Below are 22,860 nucleotides of genomic sequence, written 5' to 3'. Positions count from 1 at the left end.
TAACCATTTATGAGTTTTTCGCCTGTTTTTTTAACATAAATTACCAGCCTCTACCTGGTCTATTTTTTTCCCGATTTAAATTCGCATTTGGATGGTGATTTCCAAAATCGGCATCCAGTAAATATGCGAATTGTATACTTTTCAATGGGAAAACATCTCGATGCGATAAAGAATGCGATATGAAATCACTTTTCAAACATGTGCGAGTTAGACAGCAAAACATGCGAATTTAGCAGTAAATCGATTCCTATTAAATTGGCGATTTATAAAAAACAGCGATTTCGTCATTTTCAGACCACAAAATCGCCAAAAATCGGAAAACCCACCCTATTAAATGTCACCCAGTGTTTCTTCACAATAAACTCTGTGGTAGCCACTGTTTGATACATTTGTTATTCATGCCTTGTGGAAAAATGATTTGTTGTTACATTTGTTACATTCCTCTCTAGGCTGAACCAGACACCTATGAGAAAAAACTTTCTCTCTCTCTAGCTAATAACTTAATATTAGCATAGAGATTGGAGGCAGAACCACTTAGAACCCTATATTTGCAGCATACCAATGTAACAAGTGTTTTTGATTTATATTTAACTTTTCTGTGTTTAATATATAGGTCTGTCTAGTACCTATTTTAGAGATAATAATAAAAGTTAATTCTTAATACACTTCAATCTTTTCCTCACATCCCCATTCCCTTATGTTGTGATACTAGCATTGACTGCTGAATCAGGGGCATTGACAGATTGAGTCTTTCGCGTTGCCCTACCTACCTTCATTTATTTCTCATAAATTAGAAATTACGTTACATCATTTCCATATAAGAGTGCCCCAACAAAAAAGTATTTTTCTTCTTTCTTTGCAAGTATAATGGGGTCTAGTATTTTGTTGCATAATGTGTAGAAGTTATATATGGTGTGGTACACTACACTCAAAGGCACGCCCCCTTTTGAGTGGCCACACCCCTTTTCCGGAGTGCGCGCATAACTACATCCTTCACTTTTGTCGCCAATGTGGGCCTGTGTACTTTAAACGCCAGGGTCTATTTTTAATCCCATTCTCGCCCATTCCCGCCCTCCCTCTGCTCTCCTCTCTCTAGCCGCTCTCTTAGCATGTACAATGGCACCACTAATTCCCCCCCCCCCCTTCCCCTCCCAAACCCTCTCCTATCATGGTGCCCCCCCTGTCATTTTCTCCTGGATCTGCCCCTGACTGTACGTACCTTGTACTCGAGAATGCTCCTGTTTTCAACCTAAAGATAAATATATTGTTTCAGCTTATTAAGGATGAAAAAAATAAATGATTTGATACTATAACCTGGCTATTCTGTATACTTCCTGTTAGAAAAAAATAAAACCATACAATATATGTATGTAGGGCAGTATGGATGGTGTAATGGTTAGCATTACTGCCTCACAGCACTGAGGTCATGGGTTCAATTCCCACCATGGCCCTAACTGTGTGGAGTTTGTATATTCTCCCTGTGGTTGCGTGGGTTTCCTCTGGGTACTCCATTTTCCTCCCACAATCCAAAAATATACTGGCAGGCTAATTTGCTCCCAACAACTTAACCCTAGAATGTCTGTGTGTGCATGTACATGTGGTAGGGAATATAGATTGTAAGCTCCACTGGGACAGGGACTGATGTGAATGTTCAAATATTCTCTGTAAAGTGCTGCAGAATATGTGTGCGCTATATAAGAAACTGTTAATAAATAATAAATAAATATATAACTATTTACTTATGATGTTTGCAATACCAGCTATTTAATGTTGGCCATGTTTGTAGAAAAGCTTGTAAGCAACATGACTTGTATGTGTGTACTGATCTAAAGTAGTTCTCAATATTCTGGATCATATATTGTAGACATACACCAGGAATATACTTGTTGGTGTGTCATTGTCTGTAGCCTAGGGTGTGTCAAATGTATATGTTGAGAGACAAATACAAGTTATGTGCAGTTTAATTTGATGACCCAATTAAAAATAATGGCCTGTCTTCAGCTGTCAGCCCTTGTTAGGGATAATGAGATGTGATAGGGTTTGTAAAACATGCAGTTTTTATCACAGTAGAATTGGGACTAGTCGCTTTGCTGGGTTGATTTGAGTAGAAAGGCCTTTACAGTGCCTTGTAGGGGACTTACCAGATACACAAACACTAAAATAACCAGAAATCTGATTAGGACGGAAATAATTCTGTAACCCCAACTCTAATTCTTTGCAAATAAGGATTGAAAATCCAATACCCCTTTCAGACATACGACCTCGCAATTACTTTTTTACTCGCCATCATTTTGCAGGGAGCAACCTGACCTCCTTTCAAATTGAAGAGCAAATTACTGTGTTTAAAATATAAATAAAATTTTATAATCAGCTCATCAAGTTGTTGGCGTGCTGAGCTAAGGTCACTATTAATGCCCGTATGAGATTTTTAGAGAGACAACTAGATGCATGCAAAAGCAAGTTTCGGTCTGTAGGCTTAGTATATAAGGTGGTGATAATCTTTGTTTCCTTTTTGATGACCTTAACGTCCAGAAAGTTAACTTCTGTCTGACTGAAGCCATACGTGAATTTAATTGGGTTATCACTTGATTTGTGTTCATCCAGAATGTCGGCAAGTTTCATTTCAGGTCCTTTCCACAAAATGAAAAGGTCGTCGATAAATCAACACAGTAATAGGATGTCTTTCATACATTTTGGTCTCTCATAGAATACTGTGTTCTCGATACCATACATCACAATATTGGCGTAGCTAGGGGCTACTGAAGACCCCATAGCTCAGCCTTAAAGTTGCATATAGTACTGTCCATCGAAGATGAAAAAAATTATTCCTGAGTATCAACTCTAGCAAACTGACAATGATTTCTCTGTGTTCCTGCAAAAAGTACTTTTTTGCTGTAAAAATCTCTGAACCAGATTCAAGCCGAATCCGTGTGTTTTAGACGTATACAAACTTATCACTTCGATGCCCACCAGCCAGCCAGTATCCATCAAGTAGCTAGGTTCTTTTTGTATGAGGGGTTGTAGCAATGCTACAACGGATCGAAAAAGGGAGTGATCTACACCGAGGCCTTGGTATATATTATTTCCTCCTGCAGGTACCCATTTGGCTTTCTACTGGACAAGGAGAAGGGCTAATGTTGGAATCCATAGGTACGTATAGTATGATTGATTGTAGCATGTATTTAAATTATATTACTCTTATGTGTGTGTGTTTTTTTTTACTATTTGTTTTGTTGTAAAACTACAAGTACCAGCGGGTCCTTTAGAGACTTGTGGTTCTCAAAGTCCCTGCATGCGAAGCAAGCTTGCTGGGACTTGTAATTCCACAACAAAACACAATAGTTTATTTTATTTTTTACACAAAACATCAGCCGGTGCTCACCGGCCCTTATGATCCCAGGCCGGGTGCCAGATGACTGGCAGACAGACGGGATTCCAACAGTCATTACATCGGCGTCAGAATCCCAACTATTAAAACCCAGACACTAGGGATCCCGATAGCCACCGGCTATTCTCCCTCATGGGGGTCCATGACCCCCATAGAGGGAGAATAGATCTAGGTGGTGAACATAGCGAGCCACTGTGCCCGCAGCATGGCGAGTGCAGCAAGCCCGCAAGGGGTTTCGTTGCGCTCCCCCCGCTGTCTGAGTCCGGGCAGTCAGGATCCCGATGTCGGGCTAATGACTGTCGGGATCCCGACTGTCGGTGTGCTACACCACACCCCCCAGCCCAGGCTGACCAGTCAGGGAGATAATGTTTTGGACAGGGGATCTAGTATAAATAGTTTCCCCCGGCTATGTTTCCCCCGGCTATGGGATTACCCTTATGGCTGTTTGGGCCCGTTGCTGGTTGTCAAAATACTGGGGGGACCCCTAATCATTTTGTCCCCCATATTTTGGGAACCAGGACCGGCCCTTGAGCTTTGTGCTGGTTTTAGACATACCAGAGACCCTAAACTTCTTTGGCCCCTGAATTTCTAAAACAGGACTGATTCTATTATTATTATATTTTTTATTTAGAAGGTGCTACAAGTGTTTGCAGTGCCGTACACAGGAACAGTACAGGGAGACAAAACTTAACATTACAGTTAGTAATAAAATGAGTAATTGAAAGAGGAAAGAGCAGTTTGTCACAGTAGTGGTGCACCACAGTAAATAAGAACGACTTAAAAAGTAACTTTTATTAATTCAACATATAAAAAAGAGGATGCTGCGAAATATGACAGACTACGTATATCATATAACAAGGACAAGTGAACGAATAGTGCTGATTAAAAACTAGGGCTCATGCGGCGTCCCTTAGCACTTAATTCCTTTTAATCATATGTACAAAACGTCTCTTCCCTAAGTGTCGGCTGGACCGCCTGTTGACACCAGGTGGACGTATTAACTGGTATATGTGGCCCTGTCTGTCAGTGGGTCTGTTGTGTCACCATGTTGCCATAAGCAGATGTTTCGTGTCACAATTTTTATTAAATTGAAGAAGAAACGCTCCAGCGGTAGAGGAAGTTAAAAACAAACTACTTCAATTTTTGTATTTTGACAGAAAAAAGGCTTCCTCTGCTGCGGACGCTGAAAAAGGTGTTTTAGCCTTCTATAAAAAATGGGGGATCTATATAGACAACCTTCATAACGATATCAAAGAATATATTTTTAAAATATTTCGCCATACAGAATGGTTCTTATTAAGACAAATTCTGGCTGAATCTCCCCCACCTGTTTCTCCCACTAGTCCTAGTCCTTCTCATACCAGCTTATAACTATCTCAACACCCGAAGGTTTCAACTTTTATATAATAATAAATAAAAAAAAAAAGGGATTACGTATGGCTAGAAGCATATAGCTGGATGCTTAGATATGTGTAAATTTTAATATTTAAGGCTATTAGTACTCAATTTCTTCTATAGGAAGAATAGAAAGACAATCTTACAATTTATATTTGTATGATGTTTACATCTGGCCTCCCCTTCCCTCCCCTCTCTTCCTTATGTGTTTCTAGTCTTTTGTCTTATGTCCTCAATTTGTTTATTTTTGATTAGTATTTTGTTTGTTTTGCCTTATTCCTATTTTTATCCTCACCCATCTTGGGTTAGATCTTGATTCGCACCCAGGTACAGATACAGGGGTATACGAATGTGAAACGTAACTGCTTTACTAGCATTATTCAACCTGTTAGAATGATTTATGTTTAGACTAATATTTTGTAACTCTTGTTACCTATTTTATCGTTGTTTTAACATTGGCCTGCGAGCCAAACTCTTGAAAGAAAAAAAAAATGGGACTACTACTAATATATTCTCATTTCATATTAATATTTTATTCTTTACCATTTGTATGTCTTAAGAAAACTTTAATAAAAAGATTTGAAAAAAAAAAAAAAAAAAATTGAAGAAGAAACTGCGAAGCGTACGCCGGCCACCTTAGCCGTGCGGCACGCTCCCTTAGCCTCCTTGTTCCGGTCTTCAATATCAGTCCTTTTAAGGACTCTAATGTCTAGCATAAAAATATTTCTGTCTGTTTTCCCACAGCCGTAATGCAGCCTATGTTTTAGAGCGCAGCCAGCTGCCCCGTGAGAACCGTACCTTAACCACAGGGTCTCACCCGTATGGTCGGTCTCAGCACATAAGAGGGCTTGCGGCACGCTCATCTGCTCACACCCTGCATATAAATATATATATATATGTTTGGTGTTGTTGCGTGACACAAGTCAATCTGAGTACCTGGCTAGAGAACTCCACACAGCGCTGAGGTTCAGTGCAGGTTGTGGAGTTTCATACGGCAGTAATCTAAAACTCCCCGATATGTGAGCAATACTGAGATAATTATTCCAATAACGGTAGTTATGCCTTGTATAACCAATCAGCTGGTGATTGATTACTAGTGGCACACACCAGGCGATTTTTTGCCCGCTGCCCAACTCCAGCCCATATATAGGTTTTGTCTTCCTCAAGCTTTAACAATTAAACGTAGCCAGCCTACCCTCAGGAGGACCGTACCCAAAACTACAGGGTTTTAACCCGGTGGTCTGGTCACAGCCATTGGAGGGTCCGGTGGCACGCTTATATTTGCTAGCTTATATCACCGTTATCAGCCGGCTAGAGAACCAACTGCATTTTTCACTGCGAAGTGTATTAATTAGAGTTCCATACGGCTTGACTCCAAAACTCAGTTTAATTCTTGGCCTTTGGTCATATCGGGGTTCCTACATTCAAATCCCAGTTACTCAGTTTTCAGCCTTGTCCTAATGTATTAGATTAGCAGCACATATTAGGCAATCTTTTGCCCGCTGCACGATTATCATCTTGAATAGACTATTATTTTAGTCCTTTATTCCTACCTACAAATGGCTGACTAGACTTGTGACTCACGCTGCACCTCAAACAAACGGCTTTTCTATTTTAATAAAAATTGTGACACGAAACATCTGCTTATGGCAACATGGTGACACAACAGACCCACTGACAGACAGGGCCACATATACCAGTTAATACGTCCACCTGGTGTCAACAGGCGGTCCAGCCGACACTTAGGGAAGAGACGTTTTGTACATATGATTAAAAGGAATTAAGTGCTAAGGGACGCCGCATGAGCCCTAGTTTTTAATCAGCACTATTCGTTCACTTGTCCTTGTTATATGTTATACGTAGTCTGTCATATTTCGCAGCATCCTCTTTTTTATATGTTGAATTAATAAAAGTTACTTTTTAAGTCGTTCTTATTTACTGTGGTGCACCACTACTGTGACAAACTGCTCTTTCCTCTTTCAATTACCCTAATCTTTGTCCCAGTGGTAGCACACCCCCAAGCGTTACACAATAATTTTATATACAGAACTAACGGGGGGTCTCTTTCTATCTCCTATTCGTGTAAATATTGAGATCTGTCCTGTGCGATTTGACCCACCCACAATCTCTAGTAATAAAATGAGTATAGCTAAACAGAGTGCCACAATTCAATACACAGTACAGCTTAGATATAAGAAGTGAGGACATGCTCAACATACTATTAGGGGCTGGTGGCCAAAGATGGAGATGAGTATGTGGACGAAGATGGTCGCTGAGTGTTTGAGTATGGGTGAGCTGTAAGTGAAATGTGAAGAGAAGAGGGCTTTGATAACAGGAGGGAAGAGGAGCCTGCTCTGAGGAGCTTACAATCTAGTAGGAAGGGGAGACAGAAAGTAAACATGAGGTGCAAGCAAGTGGGAGGTGGCTTGATAGCAGAATGTAAGCAGGCAGAGATGGTCAAGGCATGAAGCAGGGGGTCGGAGGACCAGCCTCAGGGCTACTAGGTTATACAGTGGAAGGGTGCACTTTTTCCGTACCTGTTCGTGGAAGGTCGGTGAGAGTCTAATGGAGTGAGGGAGTGTGTTCCACTGAAGGGGTGCAGCACAGGCAAAGTCCTGAACTCTATATACCCCAAGGCTGATAATAGTCATGGGGGCGGAACCCACGCCGTTTTTTTTTATTATTATATATTTATATATTTTTACACAGGGCATCATTGCACTTATTCGTACATATTTGGTGGGCGTAAATATGACCACCAAATACGAATGCATACGAATGGATACAAACAGCTATGATATTGGAAAATATGAATCAGGTATATACGGCAGATTAGTAAATTTGCCCTATTCACAATTCACATTTTCTGCAGGAGGAGAGAGCTAGAAAGTAGGCATATACAGTATGGTGTTAGGCTTAGGGAAGCACTGAGACATCCAGGAGGAAATAACAGAAATATATCTGGATTAGGAGAGAGGGAAGATTTGAGTATCAACAGCATAAAGATTATATTAGAGGCCAAAAGAGCTAATGAGCTCATCCATATAGAATAAAGGAAGAATGGGAAGGGGCATTGCCAAGCACCAACCTATAGTAGAAGGAGGGGAGTGGAAAAATCGTAATACAAGACAGAAGGACAGCCAGTAGGGGGCAGTGTCACACTGATCAAAGGAGTTCAAAATTAGCAGAAGAGATCAACAAAAAAGGCGCTATATTGTCAAAGGCACAAGAGAGGTCATGCAGAGTAGGTATGGTGTAATCGCCCTTACAAATATGCCTCTGCGATTGTAGACACAGTGTGGATTCATTTGTAAGTGATTGATGGGGAGTGGCCGCTTTGTGGGATATAATGAAGAGTGGCTTAAAAAATGTAATTGGGTCTCATCCATTTCCCAGCCTGAATTGTGTAACATTACATTTTTGGTGGGAGAAGTATTTAGTGGATGTTTTAATGGTAAGGGGACATTTTAATGTAGCGCAATATATCCTGGAGGGCACTGTAATGTGTCAGAATCGAATCTGCTCATGGTAATGTGGGAAGCACTATAATGTTACATACTGTAATAACTAGGGCACTTTAATGTTGCACAATATGAAATGGAGTCATAACAGTGTGGCATAATTTGAACTACGGTACTGGGGGGGGGGGGTATTTACTAATCCATTGAGAGTAAAAGGAAAGTGTGCAGCTTTTTTGAGCCCGCACCTGTCCTCCAGCCACACACCCAAACCCAGCTCTGCAGCTCACACAGAAGTGGGCAGGGAGATGATGCAAGTCGAGGTAAATTGTATCATTTTTAGACCCAATTTCACGCTTTATAATGCTGGTAATGTAGGCAATGTAAAGCAGGGGCGGGGCTGTGATGACATGTTCACACCTACACGCCCTCTCACCTCCATGCTCCCTCCCATGCAACTTTGCCGGGACAACCATAACATTGGCAACTATGATGTAAACTAGGGAACTACGATGGTTCATAAAATAAACGGGCACTAATATGGGGAAATATGTTAACTAGGGCACTACTATGGTTCAGAAAATGAACTAGGGCAAAAATGATGGGGCTTAAAATGAATAACAGCTACAGAGAGTAGTATCTCAAGAAGCATTGGGACAGGGGCACCTTCAATATGTTGGTATGAGGCCCAAAGTTCTGGTTAAGCCCCTGGCAGAAAAGAAAGAGCAAAAAGCAATTGCATAAGTTGAATGCACACCTTTATATTTTTGTTGTTTTGTAATTGATTGTGTTATTTCGTTTTGTTTAGGTAATACTTAATGTTTAATACATGTATTATTAAAAATTTCCTTTCGTGTGGTTTCTTTTATTGGGACGAGAGATTGTGAGTTTTCAAGGCCCCTGGCTGGCAGGCATTATTATCATACATCTATGAATCAGGCCCTAAGTGTATTATTATATTGCTCTTTCTGGGTCTACCAACCTGAGACCTTGTCTTTAAGCAGCACTTGTTTCGCTGTTTTTCTTTTTCCTGATTTCCGCATACAAAAAAGACTGAAGTCGCTTATACTCTAAGGGTTCTTTTGGCTCTAAAGACCCCCATATACTACTAAGAGGTATTGCATGTGTACCTCACATGCAATACCCTGCTAACTACCCGTTGGGGAGCCACCGGACTCCCGGGGATTTCAGGTGCATTCTGTTGAGTAGAGTAGAGACATAATACCATCTATAAAATAGTTTTTACGCATTTTCTTTCAAACAAACAAAATGGAGCTTGAGTCTACATTAGAATATATGTCATTCCAATTGTCATTATCTAAATTAGATTTATCTCCCACACCCTTTCATGAGAATCTCTGTTGTCTGACAGTGACGGTATGAAGGTATAACTAGTAGAAATCAGTCCTTTAGTAGATCTCCTCTTCTCCTGTTATCTCTAATTCATGTCCCACTACTCCCCAATTTCTCTCCTCTGTCCTTCCCTAGTCTCTATCACTTCTATCCCACCTGTCAAAAAACATATTTGAACAAATTCAGTCGTGTACGGAACTCGAGCAAACACAACTGCCAGACCCTGAGCTCCTGGGTCTCAATCAATTACCTGTATACTGTGTTCCAGTATTCTCACTGTATCAACACTGTTCTGTGCTTCTGGCACCTTTTTAAACACCTGCATGCTGCACTACAGGGGGACGGAGGGACGGAAATTTCGGCGAGGGACCAGCGCTAAGACTTTGGACTGTACTTAAGGTATCAGGGAGTACTGTGCACTGTAGGGAGTAGGGATGCCAGCTCCCTACAACTCCCTTCCACTTTAACATCACCGGTTTAAAGACTTTGACTCCTTTTCATTGTATGATACAGCGCTTTTTTATCACTTGTTCATATGAATAAAACCACTGTTATTTTACAATATTGATCTGTAACCACATCTGTAGACCCGCAATACATATTCTGCCTTGAAATGGGTTCACTGATGTGAATGGTATTTAAATGGTATTTAAAATGGTAATCTAGTGCAATGTCAAGGCTCAGACCCATTTTAAATACCGTTTTAAAATACCATTTTTTAAAACGTTTAGGCAGTGTGAAAGCGGTATGAGATAGTACACAAATTTTGTTTCATGTTTTGAAACCTTATTTGTGTGTATTTCACGTGTTTGATGTGTTTGTAAAACATAAATGCAAGATACTGTACCTCAACATACATCATTGTAATATAAAAATATTCTGAAATATGGAATAATCCGTTATCCAAAATACTTCTGGTCCCAAGCATTTTGGATAAGGGATACTCAACCTGTATAGGCATTTCCCCATCTTATTTTTGGCAGCAGTGGTGACAGGGAATACGCTCCACCATGGAACCATGGTGATGTGCAGTTCACACAGTCGGTGAGAGTGTAGTGGCCAGGTATCCCCAATAGCCCTTAGCCCCCAGTTTGCTACAAAAGCCATAATCCAGCAGTTACTTACATTAGAGAGGTACTTGAACAGAGATTGGTGCAAGACATCAGAAGAAATGTTTGTAAATGATTCATAGCAAATAAAATATATTACTGCTTTAAGCATAGGCAGTGTCTCAAAAACATAGTATTTAATTGTAAGTATTGAAACAATAAGAACAAATATTTAGTACTATTGGTACCTTCATATTTAAATGGTTATTTATTTATCATTAGATATATGTGATTATATTCCTTAATTTCTATGTAAGATTGTCTCACTTTTTTTTTCTAAACACAGATTCTTTCAACCTTATCAGTGGACAAATCAGGATGGTCTTGTCTGGAAGTTGCCTATAAAAGCCAATCCATTCATTGGGTTTTGTGAACCTCAAGGCCCTGTAGGTCACTGAGCAAATCCTTCCCTGCTGAATTGTTGACAGGTCTTTGCAGGGTTCCTTACTAAACACCAACACTTAATTGACTGTCTTCCCTCTAACCATGAAATGATTCAGAAAATGTTCGTTTTTAAGCCTATTATCCGTCACAATGAATAACTCAGTCTGTCCCCATGACGGTGTCTGAGTTATGATTACTATAAGGAACTGAACGGGATGACCAGATTTAAATGTTACTACGCAGAAACACACTGGTTCTTGCTTTACATAAGCTTCTTTCTTTTGTAGGGGGTCTTCAAACAAAGAGTTAAGTTTCCTTTCATACCTGCATTGGAGTGGAATCCCTAATTACACAGTAGGAAATAATACCATTTGTATAGCATATTTCAGTGTGCAAATACTGTAGGTAACAAGTTTCAGTTCAGTTGAGTATAATACTTATTGATAACATATCTGAACATAAAAAAATAGAATGTCAATTACATCTGCATAATGAACTGTCAAAAATATTTACTGGTTGCTGATACAAAATATATCCGTAAGATAGATTTCATGACGTGTGATTACAGTGCTCCATACTTATTTTGTTTCAGTGAAACAGTCACACTCAGGCTGATTCCTTTGATTCTGATTGAAGTCATGATGCTTTTGCGTCAAATGCAAAGTAGATATTGGCCTGCGCAGCACATCATTTTAGGTGGTGCGCCTATTGGGCCTATCTGACATCGCCCATTGGGTGTGTCTAACACCTCCAATCAGGTGTGTCTATTGGCATATACAAATAAATGTTATGGTGTGCCACCCCAAGGCAACCCAGCCATGCTTCAAATCTATCCCTAAAACTAGCACAATGTGAATGATGAATTTTCAGGACTTACCTCAATTGTGCCTTTAGTTCCAATGTGCAGTCTGTGGATCCCAGGGACCAGACTGGTTGTACCATTTAGATCAGGTGGGCGGGGTTTTAGGGATGGATTTGAGGCACGGCTCCCCTTTGGTTGAAGTGGCTGGGTTGCCTTATTTTTCCACTAATTATACTTTATATTATTTTCACTTATGTAACCCTTTTTAACCCCTAGCTATAGCTTCTTTCTTATTAACTCACCTTAGCAATTCACTTGTGTGCTGCCCTGAGGTGACTGGCTTTCGCAGGCTTTTTTGGGGTGCTGCATCCTGGGTTCAAACTTAGTATTAGGGACACACCATAAAATTGACGAGGTTACCTTGATGCAGTTGGTGGGCTATTATTGGCCAACAAATATTCCAAGAACCTCAATTTATTCCTCTATATGAGATAGCAGAGCTTAATATTATAGAGTGTCTTCATTTGTAGAACTGAAGGTCCCAGCATGATAGCACCTCATTATACATGTATATTATTAGGGTGTGCATCGCAAGACCCCCCCATATACACCTACAGATTTATCTGGAATATGGAAATATATGACAGTCAACCATTTGCTGCCTAATGCTGGAAAATGGACAGAAATGATTATTCAGAAAATGTGTTAAATCAAACAGATTTAACATATTTGTCTGGATGGCTATTGTCTGTTTTCCAGCATTTGGGAACAAATAGTACATTGTCATCTGCTGCCATAAATTACCAGATTTTAGTTCCCACCAGACAGATTGGACAGATAAATTTGTAGGTGTGTATCAGCTTTAGAGTTTGGAACCTATAGGAAGGAACTAATGAATGGTCCTACACAGGATTACAGCAGATTAATGGTTGCTATGGCTAAGATTACATTCGTAAACATGTAAATTACTAACATATATGCTGCACATGAATTCACTTAAAATGGTGTATTTTTTATATAAAGGCTTTCACTTTCACTGCATAATTGAGATGTGAGTGGGTAATAATATATTAGTTATTATACATAAGCCATTTCACCAAAATAGCTAAACAATATTTTACTGAAGTAACAATGAGCTACAATGATTTTGTTTAAACAGGACAAAACTAAAAGAATTCTGCAATTTGTGAAGAGTGGCAGAGTTTTCTCAATGCAAATAGATGAGATTATAACAACATTGCAAATATTGTGTTATCTTGTTTTCAATGGTATACAGCTGCTCAGGCTAGGTGTACCAGCTGAAGAATTGACAAAATTTGAGGAACAAGAAAAAAAAACCTCTATTTAAAATCACAAAGAACATACACAAATTGCAGCCTGCAAAGTAAAATGCAAAATTATATCTCTGTGGAAATACAAATTGTGTTGTGTTGTCCTTTCTGTGGCCTTCCCGCCTCCCCCCAAAAAAGATACACTGTAGCTGATTTTGAGCCTGATTCAGACCTAATCGCTGCTGTGGGAAATTGCATTGGCCTGCATTCAGATAGCTGCTGCCCAGACAGAATGAAATCCTGCCCCGTACAAGACTGCGGATGACTTGCTAATGGATTGCTGAGACGCAAATTAATTCCCAGCTGACTCACCACTGAATGATTTTCCCAGTCTGTGCAAGTATGCGTAACTCAGACCCATCCACAAGTCTGCACCAGACAGAGGCTGATCGAGGCCAGAGCTGACATCACACGCCCTCCCTGACAATGCCTGGGCACACCTGTATTTTTTCCTAAAACTCCCAGGAAATGGCCAGTTACCACCCACAAATGGCGACTTCCTGTCAATCAAACTGCAGGGTGATTGCGAATAGATTCATCGCTGTATGCGGTTTCTGTTTGGCGTCACACATGGGTGCTACGATCCAGACACATGCACAGTCATTTGATAATCGATTGGCTTGCAAATTCACACAACGATCAGGACTGAATAACTCCCTTTGTTACAAAGTTGCTCATAGTAAAAAAAAAAGACTTGACCTGTAAACAGCACTATAAAAACGACATCACAAAAAATTACAAAAACTGTATCAGTCCAGTCTGCATGATCTGACTGCCCCAATGCAGAACCCATCTGGTAAAATCTGTATTACAGAAAAGCAATGTTGCAAAATATGAACTGTATCATGAACCGTGGTCTGCTGTAGTTTCATAAGTAGTCTGAGAATGATTTTAACACAAATTGTACCATAAACCATAGTTCATTATCCCATCAATGCCAGCTTATGGCTAAATAACCAGTAATGACAGAGAAATTCATTAGTAAGGAGACAAAAAGCTAACTTGACTTCTGCCCCAAACATTTACCCATGCTTGGCTAGTTCACAGATGTCCTTTGTAGACTTTATCTGGTTTTGTTTGTTTGTAATTGCAAAGATAAATTCAGCATGAGGTATTGTGGAAACATGGTTAACCAAAGGTTAGAAAGCAATCATATGGACAGACAATAAAAGACTGCTTTCTTATATAAAGCTTGCAAACCTTCTATGCCTGACCAGGATCACAAATACAGGCACCACTGTCCCAACCACCTACAAAGCATGAAGTAGATTCGGCTGAATACATATTATGTAGGGTACACACCAGGACGACCACCGTCGTTCACGACCGATAGACGACCATGGAACGATTTCCCTTGGACTTCCCGGGAGCTCCCAGGCAGTCCCCAGCAAACGATTAGCAAAAATTGTGGTTTTTTGGCGGAACGATCTAGATCCGATCCCGATGCGCCCGCGATGGTCGTTAAGACGGTCGGATCGCTGGTTTTTGTTTTTTTGCAAGAACACCTGCGACCGTCGTCCGATTGGCCTTTGAAATTTAAATGAAGGGGCTGGACTAGCAGAGGGGATAGGAATAGCAGCAGCCATTTTAAACCAGTGTATTTCTGCTTTGTTACTAGTGAGGCTTGGTTTATACCTGCTGAACGCTGGACATAGCTATTTACACATTACTTTGTTTTGCCTGCCATTACAAAGTGTCTTTTAACCCTGCACTATGGAGAATGCAGTGATGGGTAGTCACCAGCAACAGTACCTGCTCTATTATGCAGTGTTGAAGCTCAGACGTCAGAGAGCCCAGCGCAGGAGAGAAAGATCATGCTGGACAAAGCAGTGGCTACTTCAGCGTCAGACTCGTTCGCACATGCCACTGCTCAGGGACATCAGGGAGAATAACCCAGACGATTTTCGTAACTTCTTGAGGATGGATGATGCCACATTCCAGGAATTGCTGCGTCTGGTGACTCCCCACATCGAGAAGCAGGATACCAAGTATCGCATGGCTATCCCTGCTGAGGAACGGCTGGTGGTGACGGCTGAGGGTTCTGGCGACAGGACGGTCTCTTGCTGACCTAAAGTTTGGATCCCTCATCTCCCCGCAAGCTTTGGGCCTCATCATCCCGGAGACCTGCAAAGCCATTGTGAAGGTGCTGCAGTACCAGTATTGCAAGGTAAGGATGAAATATACACTGTACACTTTATTGTGCAAACAAAATATTTTTATTTATAATTTAGGCCTAGGACAGAAACAGGTTTTTTAGGCCTTTCATGGTTAAAACATGTAAAATAGTAAATAGATTGTGTCAACACAAATATATTATAATACCATATATAAAAGATATTGTACAAAAACACACACTATATATAAAGATTTAAGTATGTATGACCCAGTTTAAACTTTCCCAATAAGTACGGGCTACTGTGTGGCAGAGGATGTCTGCCGCAGATAAGTAAAGGCTGCGGCCCACATGGCGCATGGCGCAGATGCAATGGTCCCGGCCCCATTGATGTGCGCCATACGCCATGTGAGCAGTGGCCATCACATACCTGCAGCTGAGACCATGTCTGCCGCACAGTACCCCATACTATTGGCAAAGAAAAAAGGGCAATAAATGGAGTTTGCTATCCAGATTGAGGAGAATCCTGTTCTCCCTCTGGTAATGCAGGTACAGGTAGCAGCATATAAATAAACAAAAAAAACACACTCTGGTAACTTCTGGAACATGCCCTTACAACAGTAGGGATAAGGTACTGTGCGGCAGAGGATGTCTGCTGCAGATATGTAAAGGCTGCGGCCCACATGGCGCATGGCGCAGATGCAATGGTCCCGGCCCCATTGATGTGCGCCATACGCCATGTGAGCAGTGGCCATCACATACCTGCAGCTGAGACCATGTCTGCCGCACAGTACCCCATACTATTGGCAAAGAAAAAAGGGCAATAAATGGAGTTTGCTATCCAGATTGAGGAGAATCCTGTTCTCCCTCTGGTAATGCAGGTACAGGTAGCAGCATATAAATAAACAAAAAAAACACACTCTGGTAACTTCTGGAACATGCCCTTACAACAGTAGGGATAAGGTACTGTGCGGCAGAGGATGTCTGCTGCAGATATGTAAAGGCTGCGGCCCACATGGCGCATGGCGCAGATGCAATGGTCCCGGCCCCATTGATGTGCGCCATACGCCATGTGAGCAGTGGCCATCACATACCTGCAGCTGAGACCATGTCTGCCGCACAGTACCCCATACTATTGGCAAAGAAAAAAGGGCAATAAATGGAGTTTGCTATCCAGATTGAGGAGAATCCTGTTCTCCCTCTGGTAATGCAGGTACAGGTAGCAGCATATAAATAAACAAAAATACACACTGTGGCCCTTGTGTGGCAGAGGATGTCTGCTGCAGATATGTAAAGGCTGCGGCCCACATGGCGCATGGCGCAGATGCAATGGTCCCGGCCCCATTGATGTGCGCCATACGCCATGTGAGCAGTGGCCATCACATACCTGCAGCTGAGACCATGTCGATGGTAAATGATAAAGTAGCCTATTTTTTAAGACAGATCCTCAAAAACAGGACACTCTGGATCTTCTATCAGTAAAGAACTGTAGAATTGACGGTACTGGGGGGGTTGAGAAGGCTGTGTAGGTGTTGACTGGGTATGTGTTGGAATTGTGCTCGACTGGCCTGCTACGGTGGCAGGCGGAGTAGGCACTGGTGATTCTAATGACAGTGGTGTGTCTGGTGCACTACCAATGCCAACTATTTTAGTGCCACTGTTGAGATACCCTAAACTGCCATTATACACCAACTCCATGCATAACTTTTCAAAAGTAAGTTGCTGGTCAGGAGCCATGTTGCGAACACACTCTGCCACATAAGTGAAGTAGTTGTCATGTTTGTCGGGGTTTCTTTGCAGGACTTGATGTGCCCGCATCATAAATTCTTCATGTGCCGCTGCTTCTCCTTTTTTTCCTTTGCCACGCATTTTTTTGGCACGGGGGAGTGGTGGAGTGGGTTCCAGGGTGGGTGGCGGAGTGCGTGCCGGAGTAGGAACTTCGTTCGATGTGCATGCATTCTCAGATAGGACAGATAGGTCTGGGGTTGCAGGTGGGTAGTCACCAAGCTGTAAAAAAATTGAACATGTTTACTAATCAATTCTATTTACTTCTAATTTCAGTTCCCTACCAGCGTGAATGAATGGAAAGTCATCGCAGAGGAGTTTGAACAGCGATGGAACTTCCCAAATTGCGGTGGAGCCATTGATGGCAAACATGTCCGCATAGCCCAGCCTATCAATAGTGGTTCCTACTATTTTAATTACAAGGGCTATTTTAGCATTGTACTAATGGCTGTTGTTAATGCGAACTATGAGTTTATCTTCCTGGATGTAGGAAGGAATGGCCGTGCATCGGATGGTGGCACTTTCAAGGACACAAAGTTCTACGAAAGGCTCATAGCGAACACCCTTCACTTGCCGTCTGTCCAGGAAACTAAACAGGGGCTTAACTTTGTTTTTGTGGCTGACGAGGCTTTTGGCCTGCACGAGCATGTCATGAAGCCATATGCGCAAAGGGGGTTGAACCATGACAAAAGGATCTTTAACTACAGGCTATCCAGGGCACGGCGTGTTGTGGAAAATGCTTTTGGCATCCTGGCAAGCCGGTTTCGCATTTTCCACACTGCCATTAACCTGAGGGTGGACAAAATTGACTGGGTTGTCACGGCGTGCTGTGTCCTGCACAATTTGCTCCGCAGAAAAGCCACACAGCAAAGGGCTACAGGCACAGCACTCCAAGAAGACCAAGAACTGCCAGAGGAGGTAGTGCAGATATCCTCCTTGCAAACCCCAACACAACACTACACAGGGAGTGCACGAGCCAAACAGGTGAGGGAAGAGTACATGGCCTACTTTAATGGGGAGGGCGCTGTGGATTGGCAGGAGGAATCAATTAGATAGCCAAAAAAATAGACTCACCGATGCAGACTGCGAATTCTCCTCCTCCTCCTGCGCCGTGACTTCTTGGTTTTCATGTTCTACCATAAGGACTACTCCTGTCCTCATCGACTCCTGGCTGAGGGTGAATGTCAACCGGTCATAGTACCAGAGCGATGTTTGATACATCTCGTCGACTCCAGCACCAGACTTCTTTGCAGCCTCCATCTTCTTGTGTTCCTTTAAGAACACCGTGCGCATATTCTGGATGCGTTTCCTCACCCATTCAACATTGGCCTCTGGGTGAAATGGAAGACTGTAGCGTGCCAACTCCTCCAAGGCTTGGTTTCTTTTCATTTTGTTTGAATACTCCTTGGATTTAGTTCGCCACAGGCATTCGTGTGCACGATATTTTTCAATAAACCCTTCAAGAAACTCTTGTTCCTTTGCGTTGGACATTGGGACTGTAAAAAGATAAAACCATTTTAGTTGTTATAGTTATACCCATGTTTTGTTTCATATTTAAATTTTTATAGTTATAGTTACCAGTTTACCTAGTTCTTATGTTTTAAGTATTTAAAATGTTAATAAACTTTTATGAAAACCACTATACATTTTATTGTGCAGATTGCTATTCACACACACAGGTGAATGGGGCCTAGCAGAGAGGAGTGCATGGAATACTGCAATGGTGGACAATGGTTTATGTATATATATCTATATATACACAAACACACACACACACACACAGGTGAATGGGGCCTAGCAGAGAGGAGTGCATGGAATACTGCAATGGTGGACAATGGTTTATGTATATATATCTATATATACACAAACACACGCACACAGGTGAATGGGGCCTAGCAGAGAGGAGTGCATGGAATACTGCAATGGTGGACAATGGTTTATGTATATATATCTATATATACACAAACACACGCACACAGGTGAATGGGGCCTAGCAGAGAGGAGTGCATGGAATACTGCAATGGTGGACAATGGTTTATGTATATATATCTATATATACACAAACACACACACACACAGGTGAATGGGGCCTAGCAGAGAGGAGTGCATGGAATACTGCAATGGTGGACAATGGTTTATGTATATATATCTATATATACACAAACACACACACACACACACACACACACACACACAGGTGAATGGGGCCTAGCAGAGAGGAGTGCTTGGAATACTGCAATGGTGGACATTGGTTATATGTATACACACACAGATGGGGCCCACCCAAAAAAACAAAAGTGACATGGTCGGGTGCACGGTTGCCAAACCAGTGCTTTATACACACTATATACATTGGTGGCAACAGTGGGCATGCATAGAAGAGCATTGGGAGTGCAAACATACCAGGTTGTTGTTCTGGGAGATGAGACAAGAAGGAGAGTCCAACTGCTGCGCCAGCGCTGTTTGCTATGTGGAAAAACATGGCGCCGGGGGAGTGTTTAGGAAATGCCACTCAAATAGGCTGGATCAAACGACGGACGCACCGACGGACGGACGACGGAGGCGGCAAAAAACACTCACGATCTGCATACGATTGACGGTCGGTCGGCCTGGGATTGACGGATCCTACCTGCAGCACGTAGGACCAAAGATGCGACCAAACGAGCGGCGTGAACGCGCATTGGATCGGAATCGGATCAAATAAATGGCAAAAACACACGATAATACACACAATCTGCATACAACCGGTCGGAATTGGATCTAAATTGACAGAATCGTGCCCTAGTCGTCCTGGTGTGTACCCAGCATTACTTAGATTCACAGCAGCGTATAACAATCGACAATTTGCTCAATCTGCTGGACATTGACAGAAACACCAGCAGCAGCTACCAAACCTTGTTTAATTCAACACTTTTTTCATGTTTAGACATTCGTGAAATAAGATATTGATCAATAGAAATACAAGGGTAATACAAAAGTTATTTAAACAATTGGGTTAGCCATTGAAAATGTAATATGTGGATTCAATTAGGGTACTGTAATAATAACAGATGTATTATCCAGTGTTTAACAGTCATAAACTGTGCTTTAAATTCATTTTCTGTAAAATGACAGAAACACCTCCCAGGAGTACTGGACTGTAACACAATGGCTATTCCCATGGGATAGTACAGATGGTGCAAGTCTTACAATAGGAACAATCCAATGACTAAAAGGATGGATGTAACGGAAGAAAATCAGGAGTACAGCAGCAAATGAGACCTTAGTTCTGATAAAGGAAATAGGTTCAAAAGATGCACTTGTCCCTGACTTAAGGGACATCCACCTAAAAGATTTTTCTACAGGAAGAATGTGTAGAGAATCTGTACTAGTTAATGATTTCAGACCAATAAAGATCTAGTTCCGATATATCATTAATAAGTTTTATTTACTACAATATGATTATAAAACATTATAATATATATTGTTTCTTCTTAAGGAAAATATTTACGCAAAGTGTTTAATTGAATCTACATTAACGGTAAATAATAATAATTTAATGCACATGACTTGTCTTAGAATGAAAGCAAATTTAAAACCACATTGGGCAGATGATATAATGTTTAGCATTACTGTCTCAAAGCACTGAGGTCATGTGTTCAATTCCCATCATGGAGCTAAGTGTGTGGAGTTTGTATATTTTCCCCATCCTTGCATGGGTTTCTTCTGGAACTCTGGTTTTCTCCAAAAATAAAAAACTGCTAGATTAATTGGCTACCAACAAAAAATAATAATAAAATAACTGTAAAATAACTGTAGTGCTTAAATGTGTGCATGTACATGTGTTTAGGGCAGACTAGATGGGCCAAGTGGTTCTTATTTGCCATCATATACTGTTTTATGTTTTTATCTCCAGTTCCCCCAGGAACTGGAGTTACCGCCGGGCAAAGCTGGAACGTTTTCCCCATAGGATAACATGGGACCCCCCCCACCCTGTTCTGACAGCTGCTGGTTCCCTGGCATTACAGAAGCTTGTGGTTGAACCCAAATCGCTGGGCCTTCAATCTGATACCAGGCTGGTCCATATGGGTCAATTGGTTCCAGAAATAATGCGGGTAAACCAATTTTTTTTACTTCTGAAATTTTATTTCATTTCTGTTCATGTTCTTTGAGGGCAGATTTCTCTGGAACCAAATGGCCCAGTTTCACAGGACAAAAATCATTCGAAGCCCAGTCAAAAGTTCTTCAATATGATACTGGTCATGTAAATTGGTCAGTTGGTTCCGAAGATATAGCCAGTTAAACGATGTAGCAGTTTAAAGGGGGAGGGGGGTTCTCTCCTCCTCACACCAGAAAATGCAGGGACTAGGCTGGTGTAAAGGGGCCAACCTGGGAATGTCCCTGCATGATTCTGGGACCATATTCCTGGGAAAGTCCCTGCATTTTCTGGTGTGAAATGGGTATTATTTCAAATAGTCAGAACCTGCAGTGCTCTGAATACTGTCAATGACTGTCACTTCTGCCTGGTGGCGGCTGTCCCCCAGTTACAGCGAGCATGTATTCCCCTTTGGCAATGAGCATGTAATCCCACTTGGCAATGAGCATGGAACCCCCTGGCAATGAATATGGAACCCCTGGCAATGAGCATGTAGGTAAGCTGCACTTATGTAGCTCCCCCTCCCAAACCCTCTCTTATCATGGTGCCCCCCCTGTCATTTTCTCCTGGATCCACCCCTGATATGTTGTACTGAATTGGCCTATAACAACATATTGTGTCAATATTGCTCCAAGCTTTAGATGGATCAATTTAAACAGCCATTAAAAACTAAAATTGTAGTTGGACAATGACTGTAAAATACAGTGCTTATTGCTAATCTGAGATTTAAATGCAGCATTGTTCATTTTTTTTTTTAAAGTTAGCTATTATCTTCCCAATCAATTACAGATACCTGTAGCTTCTCCTGATGGGATCTAATGCAGGTTAAAATTCTTAAGGTGCCCACACACTAGAAAGATCTGCGATCATAAGATGTGCGCATAAATTAGCCTTCAAATCTTTTGCCCGATCTGGACAAAAGATTTCAGGCAAGTGCACATCTTTACCAAAGATTTTTCTTAAGATCCCGTGTGCGTTCCTATGGATCTTTTGTTAAATCTTCTGATCTTTTGTGCAGCACGTAAGTTCAGAAGATTTAGCAAAAGATCCACGGGAGCGAGCATCGGCCGATTTTTGACCCATTATCGGTAAATATCGGCCGATATATCGGCCGATTTAGCGAAAATCGGCCAATCGGACCAAAAATCGTGGCCGATTTTCGATAAATCGGCCGATATATTGACCGATATTTACCGATAATCGGTCGAAAATCGGTCGAAAATCGGCCGATGCTCGCTCCCGTGGATCTTTTGCTAAATCTTCTGATCTTACGTGCTGCACAAAAGATCAGAAGATTTAACAAAAGATCCATAGGAACGCACACGGGATCTTAAGAAAAATCTTTGGTAAAGATGTGCACTTGCCTGAAATCTTTTGTCCAGATCGGACAAAAGATTTGAAGGCTAATTTATGCGCACATCTTATGATCTTTCTAGTGTGTGGGCACCTTTAGACTGCCATCAAATGAGTTGCAGTGATGCCACTTTCTCCTCCCTGCATCAGGCCTACAAAGATGTCAGCCACTGTGTTCGAAAAATTCTGGTACTTGTGAGTTATCCGGGCTGCCGATTTTTTCATTGTGCCCAAAAAATCGCGGGCATCGCGTC

The 22,860-nt window shown here is 41.6% G+C and overlaps 1 protein-coding gene across 1 annotated transcript; it reads right to left on the bottom strand.

The window, feature by feature from the left end:
* Positions 1-2,367: 2,367 nt before the first annotated feature.
* Positions 2,368-18,809, bottom strand: LOC146080433 (uncharacterized). Its single transcript, XM_083187730.1, has 3 exons — positions 18,193-18,809; positions 16,902-17,340; positions 2,368-2,630 (listed from the first exon to the last, which is right to left on the bottom strand). The coding sequence occupies exons 1-3, from the start codon at positions 18,607-18,609 to the stop codon at positions 2,368-2,370; spliced, it is 1,119 nt and encodes a 372-aa protein (XP_083043856.1). The 5' UTR covers positions 18,610-18,809.
* Positions 18,810-22,860: the final 4,051 nt, after the last annotated feature.

The sequence above is a fragment of the Crinia signifera genome, chromosome 1, assembly GCF_055691185.1.
Source record: "Crinia signifera chromosome 1, ASM5569118v1, whole genome shotgun sequence".
Lineage (NCBI taxonomy): Eukaryota > Metazoa > Chordata > Amphibia > Anura > Myobatrachidae > Crinia > Crinia signifera.
This window is presented reverse-complemented; position numbering and strand designations above follow the sequence as displayed.